Source organism: Staurois parvus, unplaced genomic scaffold, assembly GCF_062004578.1.
Source record: "Staurois parvus isolate SC_StPar_1 unplaced genomic scaffold, SC_StPar_1.0 ptg000694l, whole genome shotgun sequence".
NCBI lineage: Eukaryota > Metazoa > Chordata > Amphibia > Anura > Ranidae > Staurois > Staurois parvus.
The window spans coordinates 5,127,893-5,152,088 of NW_028318490.1; the positions used below are offsets into that span (position 1 = coordinate 5,127,893).

At 42.0% G+C, this 24,196-nt stretch overlaps 1 protein-coding gene across 1 annotated transcript in view; it reads right to left on the reverse strand.

The window, feature by feature from the left end:
* Window positions 1-8,679: 8,679 nt before the first annotated feature.
* The window catches only part of STX5 (syntaxin 5), a 35,576-nt gene continuing 20,059 nt past the window's right edge, over window positions 8,680-24,196 (reverse strand). Inside the window, exons 3-11 of the mRNA XM_089652864.1 lie at window positions 21,051-21,121; window positions 19,397-19,452; window positions 16,777-16,847; window positions 16,565-16,681; window positions 12,662-12,718; window positions 12,183-12,264; window positions 10,678-10,778; window positions 10,456-10,577; window positions 8,680-9,762 (exon numbers count right to left, since the gene is read on the reverse strand). Of these exons, the coding sequence (XP_089508990.1) occupies window positions 9,603-9,762; window positions 10,456-10,577; window positions 10,678-10,778; window positions 12,183-12,264; window positions 12,662-12,718; window positions 16,565-16,681; window positions 16,777-16,847; window positions 19,397-19,452; window positions 21,051-21,121 (837 nt within the window). The 3' untranslated portion in view covers window positions 8,680-9,602. The remainder of the gene's footprint in view (window positions 9,763-10,455; window positions 10,578-10,677; window positions 10,779-12,182; window positions 12,265-12,661; window positions 12,719-16,564; window positions 16,682-16,776; window positions 16,848-19,396; window positions 19,453-21,050; window positions 21,122-24,196) is intronic.

A 24,196-nucleotide genomic window follows, 5' to 3' on the forward strand; every position in this document is an offset into this window, starting at 1 on the left:
TAAATGGTTTTTAAAAAGTCATCCACCTCTTCTAAGGATAGCTTATATCAGATGATCTTGTGACCTCCTCTTCTCCCTCATCCTCATCAGAATCCTTAAGGGAGAGTAGGACCCTTCCTCTCTCCTCTGAGTCGCTAACTCCAACATGGCCTGAGGTGGACGGCAGAAGTCTGCATAGGGTACTCTGCTGAGAACCTGGCTGCAGCCCTGGTATTTTATCCAGCAGGATACAAATCAAATCCCAGAGTCTTTGTTAGCTCTTTTTTGACCGAAGCAAACATGTCCTTGCACTGCTGCAAAGGCTCTTCTTTGACTACTTTCGCAAAGCAAGATCTACATAGCGGCTTTGGCCACGAATCCCTGAACAGATTCCTGCAGGAAGGACACTTCCTTTTAACCAGAGAAACTCCCTTCAATTTAACCGTGGCTTTGGCCTGAAATACAGAAAGGGACAGCAAAATAGCCTCATCAGGCTCCCGTCCATCAGGACCCTGACCCTACCCCTCTGTGCCACAAAACAAGCCACCACTTTTTGTGTGTGAGAGAGAGAGAGAGAGAGAGAGAGAGCAAAAAGAGAGGAGATTCAGTCCACAGTGCTGCAGAGCAACCCCCCACCAAGCTATGGAGCAGAGCGAAGTAACCTATGTACCATAGCAGCAGGCTTCCCCTTTAAGACCCACCAGGGAAAGCACAATAGAACCACCACAGAGAATAAAAACTCCCTTATAGTAAGGATAAAAAGCACCACTGTACCCACCCTTACCTAATCTAGGCTCTGGCGTCACCCTCTGACCGGGACCTACTGCACACCAGCGGGAGGCCACCACCATTACCACAGCTTCCCGCACAACGATCCAGATGTAAGAAGACCCGCTCCTACCTTGCCGGACCCTCAGACACCTGGGCAAAGACTACCCAACTGGCCACCACTCCCCTGAGCTGGAGGGGAAAGAAGGAACCGGAGCACCCCCCCACCATCTGCAGGAGGAAGGTGCTGGGATTGTCTATGGAAGAGCCACGACACCGGTAAGGCTACCCCCCTCCCCACCTGGAGAGAGCGCAGCCCCCAACAAAGGTTCCCTGCAGAGCTTCCACCATGGTAGAGGAAAGACTATAATGGAGGACAGACTTTTAAAGCTGCAGTGTTTCCTGTACCTATGGGTGGAGCTGCGCTCTCTCCAGGTCCTGTCCATAAAGGCGATGGGAGAAAAACTTAACTGAGGGGTAAAACAACATAGCAAAAAAGAACTGCCAACAGGCCCACAAGAAAAAAAGATGAAAAACCCCAACCAATTATTGGTTAAAAAAAAAAAAACAAACCAAAACATTTTGATAACAGCTCACCTCGGCAGAGGCCTGAACATCCACCAGGTACAACTTGGAGATGCTTGATGCTGAAAAGTCCAAGATACAATCAGCAGCCCTAGTGATATTGGCTCTCACAGTGAAAGGAGGAACAACAAAGCACTTCTCATCCATTAGAACCGGGATAATTTCTAGACCAGCAGAACACTGATGTGGAATGTGTCAGATTTGGCTTTTTATTTCTCCACTTTATTGTGTCATACCAACCATGCAATTACAAATGTTTAGGCATTCTTATGTTTATTTCGTGTTTCTATTGGTATATCACAAAAAAGTGGAGAAACAAAAAGCCAAATCTGTCACATTCCACAAAAAACTCCAAACATGGACTGGACAAGATTATTGGTACCCTCACCTTAATATTTGGTAGCACACCCCTTGGAAATAAAAAATCAATTGCTTCCTGTAACCATAAATTAGTTTCTTACTCCTCTCTACTGGAATTTTGGACCACTCTTTTGGTAACTGCTCCAGGTCTCACAGATTGGAATGGTTCCTTTTTCCAATTGCTGTTTTAAGATCTCTCCGCAGGTGCTCTATGCGATTTAGATCTGGACTCATTGCTGGCCAGTGCAGTACTCTCCAGCGCTTTGTCTTAAACCATTTCTGAGTGCTTTTTGACATGTAGTTTGGGTCATTGTCCTGCTATAAGACCCATGAACTCTGATAGTGACCCAACTTTCTGCACCCCAGAATTCTTAGGTAGTCTTCAGATTTCATAATGCCATACACACAGTCAAGACATCCAGTGCCTGAAGCAGCAAAGCAACCCCAAAACATCAGTGAACCTCCATGTTTGACTGTATTCTTTTCTTTAAATGCCTCATTTCTTTTTATGAAAACAGTAGAATTATGGGCTTTACCAAAAAGCTGTAATTCTGTTTTGTCTGTCCACAGCACATTTTCCCAAAAGGATTTTGGCTTCCTCAGGTAAGTTTTGGCAAGCTCCAATCTGGCTTTTTTATGTTTCTGTGTCAGCAGTGGGGTTCTCCTGGGTCTTCTACCATAGCATCTTTTCATTCAGATGGCGACATAGTGCAAGCTGGCACAGTTGTTTCCTGTACCTGAAGGTCAGCTTGAATTTGTCTGGAAGCTGACTGAGGTTCTTTATCCACCATTAGAACAATCCTTTGTTGCAATCTTTGATCAAATTTTCTCTTTCGTCCACGTCTGGAGAGATTAGCTACAGTGCCATGGACTATAAACTTCTTGACAATGTTGGGCACAGTGGACACATGAACATTAAGGTCTCTGGAGATGGACTTGAGATTGTCCATGCTTTTCCACAATTTTTGTTCTCAAATCCGAAGACAATTCTTTGCTGTTCTTTCTCTTCTCCATGTGGCACACAGACATACAACAGAAAGGCTGTCAATTTTTCACATTTTAACTGGTTGCTGGTGTGATTTCTATATTGTCAGCACCTGTTAATTGATACTGGTGAGTTGAATTACAAATTACAGGAGCATCACAAATTTGTAATGCAATTATTCCTTACAATTGTGAGAAGGTGCCAGTAATTTTATCCAGTCTATTTTGGGGTTGTATGTGTCAGATTTGTTGCTCCACTTTTTTTGTGTCATACCAATACAAACAAAAGAAATAAACATGAGAATGCTTAAACATTTGTAATTGCAACAATTTTCTGGGCGTACTGGTGCATTATCTGACAGAAATGCAGGGGTGCCAATATTTTTGGCCATGATTTTATATATATTTATATTAGGGAATACTGGTCAACTAAAAAGAAAGCCCATGATGTACAAAACACCCTGTCAGGAAACTTATGCTAAAGTGCATGTTCAAAAGAATGTTCGTGCTCAAAGAAATGTGCATGCACGCAGAACAGTCCATAGGACTGTGCATAGAATTAGGACCCTACCTGCATCTATATGAGCACAAGCGTACGCAAGTGAACATTAGCGTGAGCACGTTTGCTCTGGCGCCCAGTGGCCTATTTAAAGCTATACTGGATCATTGCCGATAGTCTTTGCTCCCTTTGCTTGTGACCTGATCCTGTATACTCTTGTATCCTGGACCCAGCTTGCTAAATCCTGCTTGTTCCTGAACTCCTGTTGCTGACTTTGGCTTGTGACCCAACCTTGCTTCTTTCTTGTTGTTCCAGTACCCTCCCTGCTCGCCTGATGCTGACCTTGGCCTGGCCCTGCTCCTGGTTCCTGATTTGATACTCCTGCTGCCAGATGTTGCTGCCTCTGCTTGTCTGATCATGCATCTGAGATCCTGTACATGCCTGCTGTCATCTGATCTTCAGCACTGCATCTGCTATCAAAATATCCTGAACCAGACATTCCTGCAGGCACTTGTGCCACTCTGAGCCCAGTTATCCCTAGGGGAAACAGGACAAATGTAAGGCCTTGACCAGGTTTTTGACACACTCAGAGTCTCTCACCCCCATACTACATACAGATTAACTCCACAGGCTTTAATTCTGTTTGTGAACACCAAGACCCCATTTTGCTCCCTGACATACAGCATGACAGCCTTCGGAGTAAATCTCTATGTAGTGTGGAGGTGAGAGACTCTCTGGATGTTTAGATAACCAGTATTCCCTAATACATACATACGAATATATATATATATATATATATATATATATATATATATATATATATATATATATATATATATAGTATTTTTTCCCCACTTTCAATAATAATTTAGTGTTTTTTTATATGCCCTAGGTTGTACTTTTGTGCCCGTCCTCCCTTCTCTTATTCATCATGGCGGTTGGGTGTCAACCTTTTCACTCCCTGGTTTTTGGAACTCCATTGGATTGTTCATCTTCGGTTCCTGGTTACAGTGAAAATATATATATATTGCATTGATTGCTGCAGCTTGCACCTCCACAGACTGGAAGGCATCCCATATCCTGAACTACCACACCTAACATAATGGGATTTGTTACCATTTTGTACACACACACACACTATATTTTTCTTTTTAGTACACCATAATTCATAGAGATTTTGTAGAATGGATCTTGATGAAGCGCACAGTTGGGAAATGCATCAATCTTTAGCGCTGTACTTGACGTCATCTATTCTATGAGATTGTGACCATCTCACACACACACTATAATGCCAAAAGTATTGGGAATACCTCCATATCACTGGATTCAGGTGTTTCAATCACCTTCATGGCCACAGGTGTATAAAATCAAGCACCTAGCCATGCAGACTGCTTCTACAAACATTTGTGAAAGAATGGGTCGCTCTTAGGAGCTCGGTGAATTCAAGTCCATCTGTGAAATTTCCTTGCTACTAAATATTCCATGGTCAGCTGTTAGTGGTATAATAACAAAGTGAAAGCAACTGGGAACAACAGCAACTGAAAACAAGTGGTAGGCCACAACATGAGAGCGGGGTCAGCACATACTGAAGCTCATAGTGCACAGAAGTCACCAACTGTCTGCAGAGTCAATAGCTAAAGACCTCCAAACTTTGTGTGGCTTTTAGATTGGCAAAACAGTGCGTAGAGAGCTTCATGGAATAAGCTTCCATGGCTGAGCAGCTGCATCTAAGCCTTACACCACCAAGTGCAATTCAAAGCATCGGATGTAGTGGTGTAAAACATGCTGCCATTGGACTCAAGGGCAGTGGAGACATGTTCTCTGAAGTGACAAATCATGCTTCACTGCCTGGCAATCCAATCCACATGTCTGGGTTTGGCAGTTGCCAGGAGAACGCTACTTAACTGCATTGTGCCAAGCGTAGTTTGGTGGAGGGAGGATTATGGTGTGGGATTGTTTTTCAGAGGTTGGGCTTGGCCCCCTAGTTCCAGTGAAGGGAACCCTTAAGGCGTCAGCATACCAAGACATTTTTAGGCTCCCAACTTTGTGAGAACAGTTTGGGGATGGCCCCTTCCTGTTCCAACATGACTACGCACCAGTGCACAAAGCAAGATTCATAAAGACCTGGATGAGAGGGTTTGGGTTGGCTTGCCTGCACAGAATCCTGACCTGAACCCGATGAATTAGATCAGAGACTGCGAAGCCAGGCCTTCTAGTTCGACATCAGTGCCTGACCTCACAAATGGGCTTCTGGAAGAATGGTCAAACATTCCCATAGACACACTCCTAAACCTTGTGGACAGCTTTCCCAGAAGAGTTGAAGCTATTATAGCTGAAAAGGGTGGGCCAAGTCAATATTGACCCTACAGACTTAAACTGGGATGCCATTAAAGTTCATGTGCACGTAAAGGCAGGCGTCCCAATACTTTTGGCAATACAGTATTTGTAAAGATATGCAAACTATATTCAACAATATTATTGCATATTGATGGTGTTACTCTAATTACTTTTAAGGTCTTATTTTATACAAGATACATAACAAAGTTGTATGTTGAGCCCTTTTAATTGGCTGTGAATTTGTTATCTCCATGTGGTACAGTAAAAGTTCCATTATGAACTCTCCCCTCCTTTCCCTTTAGGAGGTTTGAAGGGGATTTTCCTTCGTTGTTGTCTGTTTTTAAGGGGTGGTACCCATGGAGACAAATGTGCACAAGACACAAGCTTGTCCTTTCACTTGTTTTTAATTATGGGTGCCTTCAACATGTCTGACATTACCTGGAATTCTCAATCTGCTATTTCAAGCAGGACCAGGAATGTAATGGAGGCTATGAATGGGGTTTCTCTAGTAAAAAGCACAATCCGAGGTTATCATATTCTAGACCTAGTACTGACAAACGGGGATTGACTGTCTGATGTTGAGGTGGGAGAAATTTTGGGTTTTAGTGATCAACTAAGTCTTTGGTTTAATAATAAAGAAGAACTGAAAAATCATAAACAAAAACAAACGTTTTAGATTTCAAAAAGGACAAATTTTGCTGGAATGGGGGAATTTCTAAAAAAAACCAAAAAAACAAAACAAAAAAAATGAATTAAAAAAGGTTGGAGTAAAACAACATGAGTTGGTAATCAGTGGGCATTGTCAAAGAATACCATCTAAGAGGCAACTAGAGAATAAGTCAGGCAAATTAGTAAAAGCAAATAGGAGAAAAACCAATATGGTTCACTAAAAAGGTAAAAAAAAGAAATAAATCAGCATATAGGAGATTTGGGAAACAGGAGGTATAGATAGAGAAATGTATAAAGCCAGTGGGGGACCTGAGAAGAGGAGGATTGGGGATGCTCTGTGCAAAACCAATGTACAGAGCAGGTAAGTATGTTATGTTTGTTATTTTAAAAAATAAATAAAGATTTACAGTCACTTAAAAAAAAAAAAACACACAATTTGCTGGACCCAAAAGCAGCATGGCTTTACTGAGGGCAAATCATGTCAGACTATAAATCAGATTGAATATTTTTTACTACATTGCTAACGTAATGGCACAAAAGGTGTATAATAGGGTTGATATTCCTGGAGATGCTAGTAACATGAAATGTGATTTTTGGCATTGTAAATCAAAAAATCAGTGGACACTGCATTTATAAATGTAAAATAATGCAGCTATGGAAAAAGAATCCCAATACAATATTGGGGTAAAGTGTTGGCCAGGGCTGCAGCAAAAAAAAAAAAAAAAGATTTCGGTGTACCTATTGCAGATGATTGCAAAACGAACAGTGTGCCCAGACAAATGGGAAAAGCGAATAGAATTCTAGGATGCATCACTAGAGGGGTTTATTTAGAATTCTGTGTCCAGTTCTGGATACATCGCTTACAAAATAATATTGATAAAGATAGAATGAGTCCATAGACAGGTAACAAAAAAAAAAAGGAGGGATAAAACATCAGGAGAGACAGGACATGATCATGACTGAAACCTTTAAATACATTTTCAAAATGAAGACAAAATCAAGAACATGGGGACATGACATCAAACTAGCAGGTGGAAAATTCAAAACTAATCTTAGAAAATATTTTACCAAGAGGGTAGTTGATGCTTGGAATAGACTTCCAGTAGAGATAGTGAGACAATCAACACTTAATGGCTTCAAACATGCTCGGGAAAAACATAGATCTATACTCAGATATAAAAGTTAAAAAAAAAAATGTATAAATTAAAAATAAAGAAAAAAAAAATGGGACAGACTCAATGGACCACTTGAAGACATATGCAATACTATTTATAGAAAACAGTTTATAAATAACTGGGCCATATTGATATTTCAATCTTTTCTGGGGGTACCAAGACACCTGTCCAGGCCATTTTAGAATATCTTTGTACAATAAACAATTTACCTTTTCACACTTTCTTTGTTTTCCTCTATGATATTCCAAAGGCATGTGGGTATACGTGGAACAAATGCTTTCATCAAAGACAATTAGTGTATGTAAAATCTAACAATACATTTCTCTAATTTGCTCCCTTATGGGCTGTTAAGTATAGAATTGAAAGTGTTATTAATATATCTGTGCTAAAAAAGAAAAAAAATGTTTATCCAGCCAGAGTTGATAATGAAGAGGCAGAGAGTATGAGGAAGTTATCAGTTTGCACTGTTCTATGATATCTCCATGAATTACAAAACACCTTCCCTTGGTATGGAGCACAGAGGGAAGTGTTATGTAGTCCTAACACGCTACCTGTGTGAATAAGATATTGAGCACCTTTTGTTTTGAAGCGCCTAAACTGATTTAAACTCTAAGTTGGGCTTTCAAATATTGAGGTAAACCATACTTAGATAGATCTAAATTCACTAAGCTATAACACATGGGTTAGTAAACTGAACTAAAAATGTTAATATTTTTTCCTTGTAAGAGCTTTACTTAGATCATCAGCAGTTAAAAATTTTTTGCCTGACACACCTGGTGGACTTCCCCAATAGCACAAGACCTGTGGACGAAAGCCTAAGACATGATTTGCATACTGTTTGCAAGCTTTCATACTATGAATCTGTGCATAGCTCTTCTCAAATCCTGTAGGTCTCACAATATGAATTTGATCTCATCACACATATCTTAATGGCCACAAAACAAGGCAAAATGAAAGCATGGCTATCCAGTACATTCATCTGGTCTGAAATCATAGAGCAGACTTCATTGGACCACCTTAAAAAAAACAACATCAAGGTTCATGGACACAATGACCACATTCAAGAAGATCTGTGACTCATGGGTCATGTACTCTCTGCCTGCAAACGTTGACTGCCCAAAATTGATCTCCGAACTCCTCTGACGATTCCGAATTGGTGGAATCTGGCTCATTGGCAAAGCTCCAAGGCATTCTGCCCCGTTCCCCCCAGCTCATCCCATCTGTTTTTTTTCTATACGTTACCTATTCTACACGATTCTTTTCACCAGGTGCACTTATTTTTTTACCTTCATCCGTGCAAATAAACAAGACAAACACAAGCAGTTCAACTGAAATGTGTATTATTCCGTCATCTGTATTATATACAATGTGTACATCATATGAAGGTCACAGTCTTTATCCTAAGGCATTTGGGAAGAGAGGGGTTACAGTCCTCCAAGGTTGAGTTCTGGAATGTGTTAAAAATATAACCGCCTCTCCTGGGTCATTTAATCCATCTACACGGGACCTTCCCCTTTGAGAGAGGGCAAATTTACACCTGCGTAGTAGCAACTTTGTTTAATGCTAAGGAATAATTAATAATTTAAAAGCAAAACAGTCTACAAAAGATTAAAATAAGAAAGACGTCTGTATATGGTGGAGAAGGAGGCTGGCTGATCCTTTCACATGCCTTGGGTCATTTTAGGGAGTTCCAGTAAGACACCTTAGAAATGTCAACTCAACTTTCATCCAGTCATAGTCACATCATTCTCACTCATTCACTTCACATACATTGGCAAATAACATAGCATTTGTATACATGTGTCAACCGTTCAGCCATTCATAAGCAATTTACAAACACTCATACACCAATTTCACTTCCTAATCCACTTATGACTGTGTGTGCAGGCATATATATTTACAAGGCCTAAAACTATATATAGTTAGATATATATTATTTACACATACATACACACACAGTCATCCATTATACTATCAAATATGTGCACTTTATATTTCAAGGATAACCTTTCTATGGCACCATACAGCAGTGCTGGTACCATACTAGGCCTGCCCCTTAAAAAAAAAAAAAAAAAAAAAAAAAAAAAAGTGCCACACACACAATTTATGTCCCTCACACAAAAGCCACGATCCACATGCATACAAAATGACAGCACTGAAATTTTCCTGTGGTTTCATAGGACCGAGCTGTCTGGAGGTAGCATGGAGTGTGTGCGGACCATTGTATTGTTTTTCTGGTGGTTGCCTCAAGCCAGGAAGACCACAAATATGATGAAAAAAACGATAAGTATAAGAAAAATCTTGATCATGAGCCAGCGGTTTGATGTGACGGACTGAAAATATTTCAAGATTTCAGAGTGGGCTGCTTCCACATTCAGCTGCGTGTCCTCTACATTCCCATCAATTCTGTTAAAACAAAAGCAAATATATGTAACCGCTATAAAAGATGGATTTAAAGAGTAACTCCACTTTTGTTGAAAAAAAACTTTCCTCTCTGGGTGATCTTTGTACATTGCAGGGATTTTAACAAACTTTGTTGCAGATTCCTACCTTTTGTTTGACATAGCAGTTTGTCTGTGTCCAAGTGCAAAGTGAATGTGAATGAGAGTGAGTTTATAATTATCAATCAGCTGCTGCACTTGAGGAAAGTGGCAGGGTCTGCATCCATTTAGACATGATTTCCCTTTGGGAGTATCTCACCAAAAATGAGACTTTTGTTGCAGGGGATGGCCAAAATCTGACCTGTATCTTAGCGCAGACTTCTGGGAAAATCAGTAAGCCAATCACACAAGCTGGAAATTACATTTCAGGGAGGGTGTCCTGTACACCATCTGTGTACAGAACACCTCCAGGTAGCCATACTGCATTGCAGTTTACAGAAAATTACAGCACTGCAGATTGAAAAGGAAAGGCCATTTTTAATAACATTCAATTACAATATGACTTGTGTAGCAATTGTACATACTATTGTTTTTTATTTGCCTTTTTTTTTTCATGAAAGTGAAGCTACCCTTTAAAGACAACATATACCTAGACAGAGAACAGAAGGAGTAATTTAAAGGGTATGCAGTCACATGGATAAAGACTTCAGTTACTCACCTTTGTATAGTTTCTTCCTGCTCCTTTACCATGTGAGCCAGCTGTTGGAAGATTGAACCCAGTTCGACAATGGTGGACTCTATGTTCTGCATAGTGTCTGCTCGACTCTGAATATAGGAATCCTGAAGAAAGGATTGAAAAAAATGTATTTGTGAAGTTTATGGATGCTCTAGTCCACAATAGTCCATTTATTCCTCTTAAAACAATATCAGTTCCTCTTACCTGCTCATCTATTAACTGCAATTGTTGACTGACTTTTGAATCCATGTCTATTGTCACATCCCCATGTCTGCGAGAGTCATCTTGTAGGAGGACAGAGGGACCTGCAGTAAAATACAAGCAATAGTTAGGGCTGCAAAACGGAGCTAAATTATAAGAATATAGACAAGGAGGGATAAAAAAAATAGTGCTGCTGTTTACTTTGAAAAATGAACAACATGCTTTATGGACTTTCCAAAAAATGTACTACATGACGAGTCGTAACATATAGCAACAGACCAATTTACTGTAGTAAAATCTAGAAGCACAGCATGCTTATTTTTATGTATTGAAGAACCCTAAGGGCCAGTTCACACTATAAACTCAGTCTAGATGCATTTTTGCATGCGCGTATTTGGTGCATTCCAGTGCGTTTTATTACCCTCTCTTTTTCTTCAATCTAAATAGGGACATGTGCATTCCAGTGCATTTTTGGTGCGATCCAATGCGGTCCTGTGCGTTTTACCATGTTCCAGTACAGTTCTGTGCTGCAAGCACTGAAACGCGTGTAGTATGAACTGGCCCTTAAAGTGTTAGTCTATTATTACACAGTATTTATAAAGCGCCAATAGTTCGCTCAGCGCTGTACATTACAAAGGGGGACAGAACATGTGACAGAACAATACAATACATGAGGGGATCAAGGGACCTGCTCTTTCGAGCTTACAATCTAGGAGGGAGGGGATAGTGGTACAGGAGGAGATAGCTGTGGGGGATGGAGTGGTAGGAAGAGTGGAGGAGGTCGGCAAGTTAGCAGGGGGTGGGGTAGGCTTCCCTGAAGAGGTGGGTTTTCAGGGTGTGCCTAAAGGAGAGGAGAGTAGGTGATAATCTGATGGGTTGGGGCAGGGAGTTCCAGAGGATGGGTGACACCCTGGAGAAGTCCTGGAGGCGGGCATGGGAGGAGGAGAACAGGGAACTAGAGAGAAGGAGGTCTTGTGAGGAGCGGAGTGTGCGTGCTGGGCGGTACTTGGATATTAGGTCAGTGATGTAGTTCGGGGCAGTATGGTGGACAGCTTTGTACGTCAGCGTTAGGATTTTGAATTTGATCCGTTGTGCAATCGGAAGCCAGTGGAGAGATTGGCAGAGGGGGGTGGCGGAGACGGAGCGGTTGGAAAGGTGAATGAGTCTGGCAGCCGTATTCAGGATCGACTGAAGCGGGGATAGCCAGCAGCGAGGCAGGCCAGTGAGGAGGGAGTTGCAGTAATCGAGTCGTGATATGATGAGGGAGTGGATGAGCTGTTTAGTGGTTTCTGGAGTTAGGAACGTGCGGATTTTGGCGATGTTGTGGAGGTGGAGTCTGCACGAGTTTGTTAAAGATTGGACTTGGGGCTGGAAGGATAGGTTGGAGTCCAGAATGACACCAAGTACTCTGGCCTGCGGGGCGGGTTTGATGGTAGCGTTGTTCGATGTGATAGAGAAGTCAATGGGGGGTGGTAAAGACAAAATTAAATACACTATGGCACACATACCCATGCTGTTGTGATGGAGGGGTAGAGCAGAGACCTGATTCTGAGAAAACTGCTCCCTGCGACTTCGCTGATGCTTTAGATTCTAAAGAGAAAAACAAAGGTTTAAAAGTTGGAATTTCAAAGAAGAAGCTGTGGGGGCCAACCAGGAGTCAAAACTACACGTTTAAACTATTGTGTGATTGAGTGGAAGTGATTTTCAGTGCAAACGATTGTGTTGGTCAGCCTCTGGTTACTGCAAGGGACCCTATAAGTTGTAAAGTTAAATCTATATTTCTTTGCTGAGAAAGAGAACATTGACCTCATTGTTACTCAGAGTGCTGAAGACAGTGATGAGGAGATAACCTTACATAGTGGATCCAATAGTGGATATGCATGACAAGAGAAGGGCCAATAATGCAGAACCAAAACAATCAGATAGCTGCTCCATATATGGCAAACTTTTTTTCTAATTTGGTGAAACTAAAATTTCCATAACTCACCTCTGTCCTTACTTCTAATACAGACTTGAAGTCATTAGACATTGATGCCAGCTTTGACTAGAAAGACAAAAACAAAGGAATTACCTTCGGAACACAAGAACATGGCTAAAGAAAATGGTTAGAAAGATTTTTTACCCATATAATGCTGTCACAGTGATTAATAAAAGACATAAAATGTGGTCCATGTGTGATCTGTGTTGTGCCAACAGTACATATGTTGGCTACAGTTGTGAAGTTCCATCACTCACAATGTGGGGAAAAACGGACAGAGTTTCGTGTCCGCAGGTCTACAATGCTTCCCACACTTCCAGGTTCAGGCTGCTGTAGGAGCCATGTGGCGTCATCAACATGAATGAGAGGAGTCACAAAACATCTCATTCATGTACTTGTACCTGCAGCAGCCTGGAGATGAAGCACTTTCACTTGCATGCATTCACGTTTTTCCCCACTTTTCACTATTTTGTCCACACTACCCAATATGTTAAAGAGTGATTTATGGCCCTTACCATGAAAGTAGAATTTAAACTTTAATGCCCCATTTACATCTATACGGTGTATTAAGGCAGCCCATTTCAAGAACACAATTGAACATGACTCTTTTTGTACCGGCTGTTTGTCCTGCATGCTCATAACTAATGCTCTCTGTGTCCACATTTTTCCCCAAGACCAACCCAATATAGATTTATCAGAACCAAAAAAAGAGTTGGTTTTAATCACATTCCAAATGGTGAGCACTTAAATATACCGTAGTTGTTTAAAAGAATAAGTTCACCTTTAGGAACATATTACACCTACATTTAGGGTGTAACATGTAACCTGTTCTAAAGCACCCCCATTCCCCTTGTGACAGCCTGCAAGGGTTCCTCTCCCCTGCCGTCGCTATCACATTTAAATTTGGTGCAGCTGTATTCAAATGCAGGTGCAATGCTTTGTAGGCTCCTGTAAAAATAAAGGAACATATTTTTTCCTACAAAAACATTTTTTTTTTTAAATGTGAACCTATCCTTTAACCACTTCCAGTCCGGACACTTTTACCCCCTTCCTGACCAGGGCAATTTTCAGCTTTCAGCGCTATCACACTTTGAATGACAATTGCGCGGTCATACAACACTGTACCCATATTAATTTTTTACCATTTTTTTGAGACAGATAAAGCTTTATTTTGGTGATATTTATTCACCGCTGGGATTTTTATTTTTTTTGCTATGTAAATGAAAACGTCCAAACATTTTGAAAAAAAGTGTTTTTCTTATAAAATTTTGCAAAGAAATAATCGTTCATCATAAATCTTGGACAAAATGTATTCCGTTATCTTTTTAGTAAAAAAATAAAATAAAAATAAGCCAAATTAGTTTATAACCAAAATTTTAATTTTTAAACATTTTTTTTACATTTTTTTTTTTATATTATTTATTTATTTACATACTGTCACCCTAGCAGTACAGTGTCACCATGGTGACACTGTACTACTTGTGGGAGGTGATGAAGATTTTCTTTTTTTTCTTTCTTACACTGATAGGATGTAAAAGCAATCATTTCTCATTCTCTCTGTCTGCATTCTTGCAGCCATTGAGAACTACTGAGTGAGCTGTGATTGGTCACAGCTTGTCACATGGTACAAGGCTGTTGTGAATAGCATTGTACCATGTGACCTGTGTGATCATTCACAGATTTCACACGTAGTAAGCAATGATGTCACAAGTGACATCTTGCTTACTACTTTGCATGTGATCACTGATTGAACAATCAGCGATCACATGATCGGGACCTCGTACAGAGGTCCCGTCCGACGATCGGTGTTTCACTGTGTCTGGAGGACACAGCGGACACCGGATCGCGGTGTTGTGCGCTCCCAGGGAGCACGCACAGCTAGAAATGGCGGGTGCCGTTTATGAACGGCAACCCGCCCCTGGAGTGCCACTGTCCGGCCGTTTATAAACAGCAGGCGGACGGCAAGTGGTTAAGGGTAACCAATAACTCTCATACACAGCAATGCAAACAAGCATCCTTTTGGATGCAATCAATGAGAGGGCTGAAGTTGCCAGTAACCTCCAATTATTAATAAATCAAAGTTGAATTATCTGTAACCAGATGGCAAAAACGTTTTAAGACGCCAAGGGGGTCATTGTCAATCATTCCAAGCTGAAGTGTAGATTAATTCTCAGATATCCTCTTCTACAGGAAGCAGCACTGGCACACAAACAGATACCAAATGCAGCAAGAAAAATATGACAGTGTGACATTTTGGAAGAATCCCGTCTCATCAGTCTTCACCTAAAAACCACTGCATCATCTCACATACTCTTTGTTAATGAAGCCTGACTGCACTGAATATTTACGTTTCATGGACCGTCTGCTGTAGTAGAGATGTTTAGAATCTGGCATTTACTTTTGTTTCAGCATCACACTCATTTAACCGCATGCCGCCCAGCCACTCTACATATACGGCGGCAGGGCGGCACTCACAGGCAAAACCACGTTTTAAGACGTGTGTTTTGTAAACAAATAGGGGGCACGCGCGAGGCGCGCCGCCGCCCTATTTGTCCCGCGGTTCTCTGCCGCAGATGTCAGTCGCTGGGTCACAGCCGCTCCTTAGCGGCTATGTCCCGGCGATCGGCGGCAAACAGTGACAGAGAGCACAGCTGTAGTAGCTGTGCTGTCTGTCACTTCCCTGACAGCTCGAGGATGAGCTGATCGAGAAAGAACAGTTTTTCTTTCTCGATCAGCCTTGTCCCGCCCAGCACATACCCCCGCCCCCTAGTAAAACACTCCCCTCACTCCTATAACCCTTCCCTGCTAAAGTTAACCCCTTCCTCCCCAATGCCATTAGTACAGTGTCAGTTTTTTTTTTTTTGCACTGATCACTGTATTAGTGTTTTTGGGGATGTCAGTGACCCCAAGTCAGTACCCCCCAATGTCAAAATGTCCGCCGCAGTCCCGCCATAAGTCGCTGGTCGCTGCCATTAGTCCCTGATCGCCGCCATAATTCGCTGATCGCCGCCATTATCAGTATAAAAAAACCCCTAAAAATCCCAGTATCTTTCCCGCCATTTGTAAACGCTATAACTTTCATGTAAACCAATTAATTTACACGTATTGGGTTTTTTTTTTTATAGCAAAGACATGTCGCAGAATGCATTTTGGCAGAAATTTATGACTAAATTTGATTTTTGCATTTTTTTTTTACTGGACATGTTTTATAGCATAAAGTCCAAAATATTGTTTTTTTTTCCTCAAAATTATCAGCCTTTTTTTTTTTATAGTGCAAAAAATAAAAACCGCACAGGCGATCAAATACCACCGAAAGAAAGCTCAATTTGTGGGGAAAAAAAAAAGGATGTAAATTTCATTTATGTACCGTATTGCATGACCGCTCAATTGTCCGTTAAACTAGCGCAGCGCTGTATAGCAGAAAAATGGCGTAAATTGCAGTATTTATACCATAGTTTGTAGACGCTATAACTTCCACAAAAAGCAATCAATATACACTTATTGGGATTTTTTTTACCAAAAACATGTAGCAGAATACATTTTGGCCTAAATTTATAACCAACTTTGAGTTTACTATATATTTTTTATAGCTGAAAATAAAAAATATTGTTTTTCTTCAAAATTTTTGGCCTTTTTTTGTTTATAGCGTGAAAAATAAAAAGCGCACAGATGATCAAATACCACCGAAAGAAAGCTCTATTTGTGTGAAAAAAGGACGTAAATTTCGTTTGGGTGCAGCATTGCATGACCGCGCAATTATCAGTTGAATTAGTGCAGCGCCAAGCAGCAAAAAGAGGCCTGGTCATTAAGGGGGGTAAATCCTCAGGAGCTCAAGTGGTTAATACAATACTTTTGCCACTCATGCTTCTGTTGCATTACTGCTGGCATGATAGAAGCTTGGGATCACCTCACCTGAAGAGAAACCACCACAGTATTTGAGTGAGTCTGAACATGTCGCCCATTCTGGTTGCCTCGTGCTCTTACAAAGGACTGTAACTGGGCAATCTGTTGATTCAGGCTTCCAATGTCCTACATATACAAATGACAGGAAAGAAAACGTGCAGATTAGAAGAGAATATATAATTTAGACATGTAAGGAATCAGCATAATCTATAGATCCCTACTTGTTTAATAATGTATGTCAGTTCCTCAATTTCCACTGCTTTGTCATCAAACAGAGATTTCCTTTTAGCCACTAGAGAAAATAAGAGAATGATCAAAAACTATATATTTGGCACCATTTGTCGTTCACAAAAATAGACATATTTATGATCAAATGGTATGTGCACATTCCTAAACCTTTTTGCTGCAGAAGCCTTTTATTGTATACCATAAAATGCAAACTTTAGGTCTGAAGATTATATAAAACCCCCACTGTATTATATGTTTTTTGAAAACATAGGCACTAAAGAATGAAATGGTGGAAGTTACATTTTGTCACATGATAAATGTACTACTGTTTATCAAATCTATATTATCAGCATTAAAACAAAATTATCACACAAACAATTTTTCCATTTTTTTGGGAAAAAGACAAGTAAACAGAAACCAAATGTCAAGCCTCAAAAAAGTGTACATGCAAAATGATGAAAAACGAAGTCCCCCAAATCTGTACATCAGAGGCTCTTTAAAAGCCTTTACAATTCATTGATGTAGAGTTGACAGTGAATGATGGCGTTGAATTATTGCTCTCACTCTGGTGTATGTGGCAATATCTAATGTGTGGCACAATTGTCATTTTTGAATGTGTCAAGAAATATGTTGTTGCCAGACCACATAACAGCACATCTGTCTGGATATGTATTATTTTGAGCAGTCAAAAAGTAAAATAAATAAATGATCAGAAATGTGTGTTAAGTTACCCAAATTATGTAACATGGTTTTCACGTGTGGCCAACTTCAAGCATTTGATTAAGTTTTACCTTTTCTTAGGCAGTAAGGTAATGCAACCCATACCTTTCAACTATACTCTGCATTTCTAATTAGCAAGCATTTTCAACAGTAAAAACATCCACATACAGTCAGGTCCATAAATATTGGGACATTGACACAATTCTAACATTTTTGGCTGTATACACCACCAATGGATTTGAAATGAAACTAACAAGATGTGCTTTAACTGCAGACTGGCAGCTTTAATTTGAGGGTATTAACATCCAAATCAGGTGAACGGTGTAGGAATTACAACAGTTTGCATATGTGCCTCCCACTTGTTAAGGGACCAAAAGTAATGGGACAGAATAATAATCATAAATCAAACTTTCACTTTTTAATACTTGGTTGCAAATCCTTTGCAGTCAATTATAGCCTGAATTCTGGATTGCATAGACATCACCAGACGCTGGGTTTCATCCCTGGTGATGCTCTGCCAGGCCTCTAGTGCAACTGTCTTCAGTTCCTGCTTGTTCTTGGGGCATTTTCCCTTCAGTTTTGTCTTCAGCAAGTGAAACGCATGCTGAATCGGATTCAGGTCAGGTGATTGACTTGGCCATTGCATAACATTCCACTTCTTTCCCTTAAAACACTCTTTGGTTGCTTTTGCAGTATGCTTTGGGTCATTGTCCATCTGCACTGTGAAGCGGCGTCCAATGAGTTCTGAAGCATTTGGCTGAATATGAGCAAATAATATTGCCCGAAACACTTCAGAATTCATCCTGCTGCTTTTCTCAACAGTCACATCATCAATAAATACAAGAGAACCAGTTCCATTGGCAGCCATACATGCCCACGCCATGACACTACCACCACCATGCTTCACTGATGAGGTGGTATGCTTAGGATCATGAGCAGTTCCTTTCCTTCTCCATACTTTTCTCTTCCCATCACTCTGGTACAAGTTGATCTTGGTCTCATCTGTCCATAGGATGTTGTTCCAGAACTGTGAAGGCTTTTTTAGATGTCGTTTGGCAAACTGTAATCTGGCCTTCCTGTTTTTGAGGCTCACCAATGGTTTACATCTTGTGGTGAACCCTCTGTATTCACTCTGGTGAAGTCTTCTCTTGATTGTTGACTTTGACACACATACACCTACCTCCTGGAGAGTGTTCTTGATCTGGCCAACTGTTGTGAAGGGTGTTTTCTTCCCTAGGGAAAGAATTCTTCGGTCTTCCACCATAGTTGTTTTCCGTGGTCTTCCGGGTCTTTTGGTGTTGCTGAGCTCACCGGTGCGTTCCTTCTTTTTAAGAATGTTCCAAACAGCAAAAACATTAGGCGTGGCCAAAACAACTCTCTCTCTGATGGGTTTGATTTGTTTTTTCAGCTTAATGATGGCTTGCTTCACTGATAGTGACAGCTCTTTGGATCTCATCTTGAGAGTTGACAGCAACAGATTCCAAATGCAAATAGCACACTTGAAATGAACTCCTTTTATCTGCTCATTGTAATTGGGATAATGAGGGAATAACACACACCTGGCCATGGAACAGCTGAGAAGCCAATTGTCCCATTACTTTTGGTCCCTTAACAAGTGGGAGGCACATATGCAAACTGTTGTAATTCCTACATTGTTCACCTGATTTGGATGAGAATACCCTCAAATTAAAGCTGACAATCTGCAGTTAAAGCACATCGTGTTCATTTCATTTCAAATCCATTGTGGTGGTGCATAGAGCCAAAAATTTTAGAATTGTGTCGATGTCCCAATATTTATGGACCTGACTGTATACATGGATGACATGTATTATAAAATATTATAAAATAAGCTGCCATTTCTTTGTACATAAATACACACTCTTTTAGACTTACATATTGTCAGTTTTTCCAGCTTACTGAATGTGTTGCTAAGATCCTTTCCAATTCGTCTGCAAAAAAGAAAACGTGCAAACAAATTGAAAAAAAGCTAGTAAATGTTTGTTTATTTTTAAGAAAACTGAAAGAGGCAGAAGACTGAAAACATAAGAAACCAGATGTACATACTTGCTCCATTATAGTACAAACAATTTCTCTAATCTGCATCCATGTGCATTACTACATTACCAAAAAAAGTTTTGTACAGTTTTGTAGACGTAATAACAGCTTTGTCCTGCCTAGATTACTTGCAACAATTGGGTCAAAAAAATAAAAGGAATACGACTTGATTCCCCCATCCACACATTCGTTGTGGATTGTGGAAATACTCCTGCTGTGCTATTGTGTTCTGATGGCGGGATATCTCTCAGCCCTCAGAATACATTGATTAGGGCTCTCGACTATATTTGGAGGCACTAATCCACGGGAGTCAAACTGGCGGCCCTCCAGCTGTTGCCAAACTATAAGTCCCATGAGGCATTGCAAGATTGACAGCTAAAAGCATGACTCTGAAAGGCAGAGGCATGATGGGACTTGTAGTTTCGCAACAGCTGGAGGGCAGCAAGTTTGACACCCCTGCTAAACAATCGGGAAAAACACAACAGGCTGGTTGTACAGAAGTCAATCGGTAGAACGGCTTCTGTAAAACCAGCCTGCAAGGAAAATGGGTCAAAATTTTACCGGCTAAATTTTGATCCATGTATGGCCAACTTTAACTCTTCTCCAGACCTTCAACTAAAAGATAATTGCTAACATAATCACCAGCCCTGTCATGCGGTTTAGAATGAAAGCTCTTTGGATGTGGAACTCCATTTTATTCTTGCAATAAACTTAGACTGTTTACTGTTATCAAAAGGCAAATACCCACTTGTGGTGCTTTTAAAGTGGTTGTAAAGGTTGAAGGTCTTTTACCTTCATGCATTCTAAGCATGAAGGTGAAAAAAAACAAAAAACAAAAACAAAACCCTGTATGCAGGCAGCCCTTCAGCCCTCCCTAATACTTACCTGAGCCCCATTGCGATCCAGTGATGTGCAAGAGAGCCTCAGCTCTGAAGGGACTCTCCCACCTCATTGGCTGTCTCGTGATGGGGCTCAGGTATGTATTAGGGGGGCTGGTGCACAAAGAAGTTATTTTTACAACCACTTTAAAAAGGATTACCAGTGGATATTTGCCTTTAATAAATGTAAACAGTCTAATTTTATCGCAAGAATAAGATGGAGTTCCACATCGTGGAAGTTTAGAAAGAGAATATTTAGAGAGAGGGGGGGGCGGGGCCGAGCCGCGGCTCTGTGTGAATAGATACACAAATCAGCGGCTTGGGAGCTAGCCTGCTTGGATGCCCCCATTGCAAGCTGCTTGCTCTGGGGGCATGTGGAAAGAGGGAAGGGTCAGGAGCATTGGAGGGGGACCCAAGAAGAGGAGGATCGGGGTTGCTTTGTTCAAAACCACTGCACAGAGCAGGTAAGTATGACAGATTTGTTATCTTATAAAAAAAAAAATCTTTGTTATTTTAAATGAGCAATTTATCAATTACACAACATAGATAAAATCAGTAACATAAAAGGATTAATGAACAGAGAAGGATAAAATAGAGAATGCTAGGTTTCTTACTTGGCCATTAGAGTAAATTCACTTCTCTGTTTCACAGCATTGAGAGAAGGGTTGGACAGCTGAACACCATTCTGCAAAGCATAAAATCAGATCATTGGAGTGAAAATGACATTATCAGGCGGCTACTGATCTACATAAATGTATTTCTATGTATTCATTATTGTCAAATGACTGAACTATGTGGCCACATCCAGTAGACCTTCATTTGCCCATCCCAAACATGTTACGATTTTTCTGCCCGGCTTCCCTTCTTCCTCTCCTCTAAGCTACCCACCATCATCCTTGGTGACTTCAAAATCCCTATCAACGTCAACAACCCGGCTACATCCCAACTCGTCCACTTAACCTCTTCTTTTGCACTCACACAGTGCACACAGTCCTCCACCCACTCCGACGGGAACACCCTGGACCTCGTTTTCTCTCATCTCTGCACCCCCCACAACCTCACAGACACCTCTTTCCCTCTGACCAAAACCTCATTACGTTCTCCGTCTCCCTGTCCTCAAACACCCCCCCCCCCCAAACGTCAAACCATCACCAGCAGTAACCTCCGCAACCTGAACCCGGCCCCTCTCCACTCTGCAGCTGACCGTCTTTACGACAGTATCCTGCCACTGTCCTGACCTGGCCACTACTGCGTATAACAACTCGCTGTCAGCTTCCCCTAGCACCCCTAGCCACACGCAGCATTAGACCCCGACCGCTTCAACCCTGGCAGAACAACCACACCAAAAATCTTAAGCGACGCAGTCACGCGCTGGAGTGATTATGGCGCAAAACCAGATTCCTTCAAGCGCTCACCCTTTACAAATCCGCCTTCCTCACCTACACCTCCTCCCTCCACGCCACCAAACAAGCCTACTTCGTAACCCTCATCAATACCCTCTCCACCTGTCCTCGCCGGCTCTTCACTTTCAACTCCCTACGCTCTCCCCACCTCCACCCAGCACCACACTCACCGCCCACGAGATTGCCAACCACTTCCAAAACAAGATCAATACAATCCGTAAAGACATCGGCAATGCTCAATCTACCTCCCCACCTAGCCTCCCTCCCACGATAACCCCCTCAACTCTCGCCTCCTCTGACCTCGCAACCGCCCTGACCCCCATCACACCTAACATCCCGCACACTAAAGCCTCCCCAACACTCCACTCCTTCTGCCTTGCTACCACTTAAGAGATCACTAAGGTCTTCTCAGAAGCCCGTCTCACCACTTGCCCCCTTGACCCTGTCCCCACACAACTCCTTCGGTCTCCCTCCTCCTCCATCCTACGCTCCCTCACCCACATCTTCAATCTCTCCCTCTCTACTGGCGCATTCCCCTCCCCCCTAAAGCACACTCACATCACTCCCATACTCAAAAAACCCTCCCTGGACCCCACCGACCTGAGCAACCTTAGACCCATCTCCCTGCTGCCATTCTCATCCAAACTCCTTGAGCGCTTAGTCTACAATCGCCTAAACTCCCACCTCAATGACAACAACCTCCTCGATCCACTACAGTCTGGCTTCTGTCCCCTATACTCCACCGAAACCGCCCTACTCAAAATCACTAATGACCTGCTAACCTCTAAAGCTAATGGCCACTACTCAGTCCTCCTACTCCTCGACCTCTCCGCGTCCTTCGACACAGTTGACCACCCCCTCCTCAAACTATACTCCCTTCGCATCAGAGACTCCGCTCTCTCCTATCTATCCCAACGCTCCTTCAGCGTCACCTATAACGCTGCCACCTCCCCCTCTCTGTTGGGGTCCCCCAAGGCTCTGTCCTTGGGCCCCTTCTCTTCTCCATCTACACCTCCCCCTTTGGCCAACTGATACACTCCCACGGCTTCAACTACCAACTCTACGCCGATGACACGCAAATCTACCTCTCTACCCCTCGCTTCACCCCTTCAGTCTCCGCCCGAATCACCTGCCTACTCAATGACATATCAGACTGGATGTCACTCCACTTCCTCAAATTAAACCTTTCCAAAACAGAGCTCCTAATTTTCCCCCCAGCCTGCGTCCCCTCCCCACCCTCTGCATCACGACCAACAACGCCACCATCAGTCCCACCCCACAAGCCAAAATTCTAGGTGTCACTCTAGACTCAAATCTGTCCTTCCAACCCCATGTCCAATCGCTGGCTAACTCATGCAAAATCCACCTTCGCAACATCTCCAAAATACGTACGTTCCTAACCCCATACACTACTAAACAACTCATTCACTCCCTTATTATCTCATGACTACTACTGCAACTCCCTCCTCACCGGCCTACCTCATCACAGACTATCCCCGCTTCAGTCTATCCTGAACTCAGCGGCCAGACTCATCCACCTTACCAACCGCTCCGCATCTGCCACCCCCTCTGTCATTCCCTCCATTGGCTTCCGATCGCCCAACGCATTAAATTCAAACTACTAACATTGACGTACAAAGCCATTCATAACACTGCCCCAAACTACCTCACCGACCTGATACCCAAATACCACCCAACCTGTACTCTTCGCTCCTCACAAGACCTCCTACTTTCTAGCTCCCTGGTCTCCTCCTCCCACACCCGACTGCAGGACTTTTCCAGAGGATGGGAGCTCACTACCCCAATCCATCAGACTGTCACCTACCCTCCTCACCTTTAGGCGCACCCTGAAAACCCATCTCTTCAGGGAAGCCTACCCCACCCTCACAAAACAGCCGATCTCCTCCACTCCTCCTACCACTCCATCCCCCAAAGCCACTTCCTCCTGTACCACTATCCCCTCCCTCCTAGATTGTAAGCTCAAAAGAGCAGGGCCCTCGAACCTTTCGTATATTGTTTTGTTACTGTATTGTCTCATGTACTGTCCCCCACTATATTGTACAGCGCTGAGCAAACTTTTTGAGAAGAAGACGGTCACTGAACAGTAGAAGTGCAGGATGCCTGTAGGATACCCCTGACTCCAAATATGGAAAAAAAATAACCCTATATGAACAAACAGAAGTGCATACAGGAAACAAAGCTATTGATAAAGATTTTGAAAAATACTATTTTTGTACGTCCTGTAATTTTTTTTCTTGAAGTACATTGAGGGACATAGGAATGTAGAAAATCATAAACATATGGGGTATATGCTGCTGCCTACAGGAGGTTTGAACACTAGCAGATGGAAAAAAAAA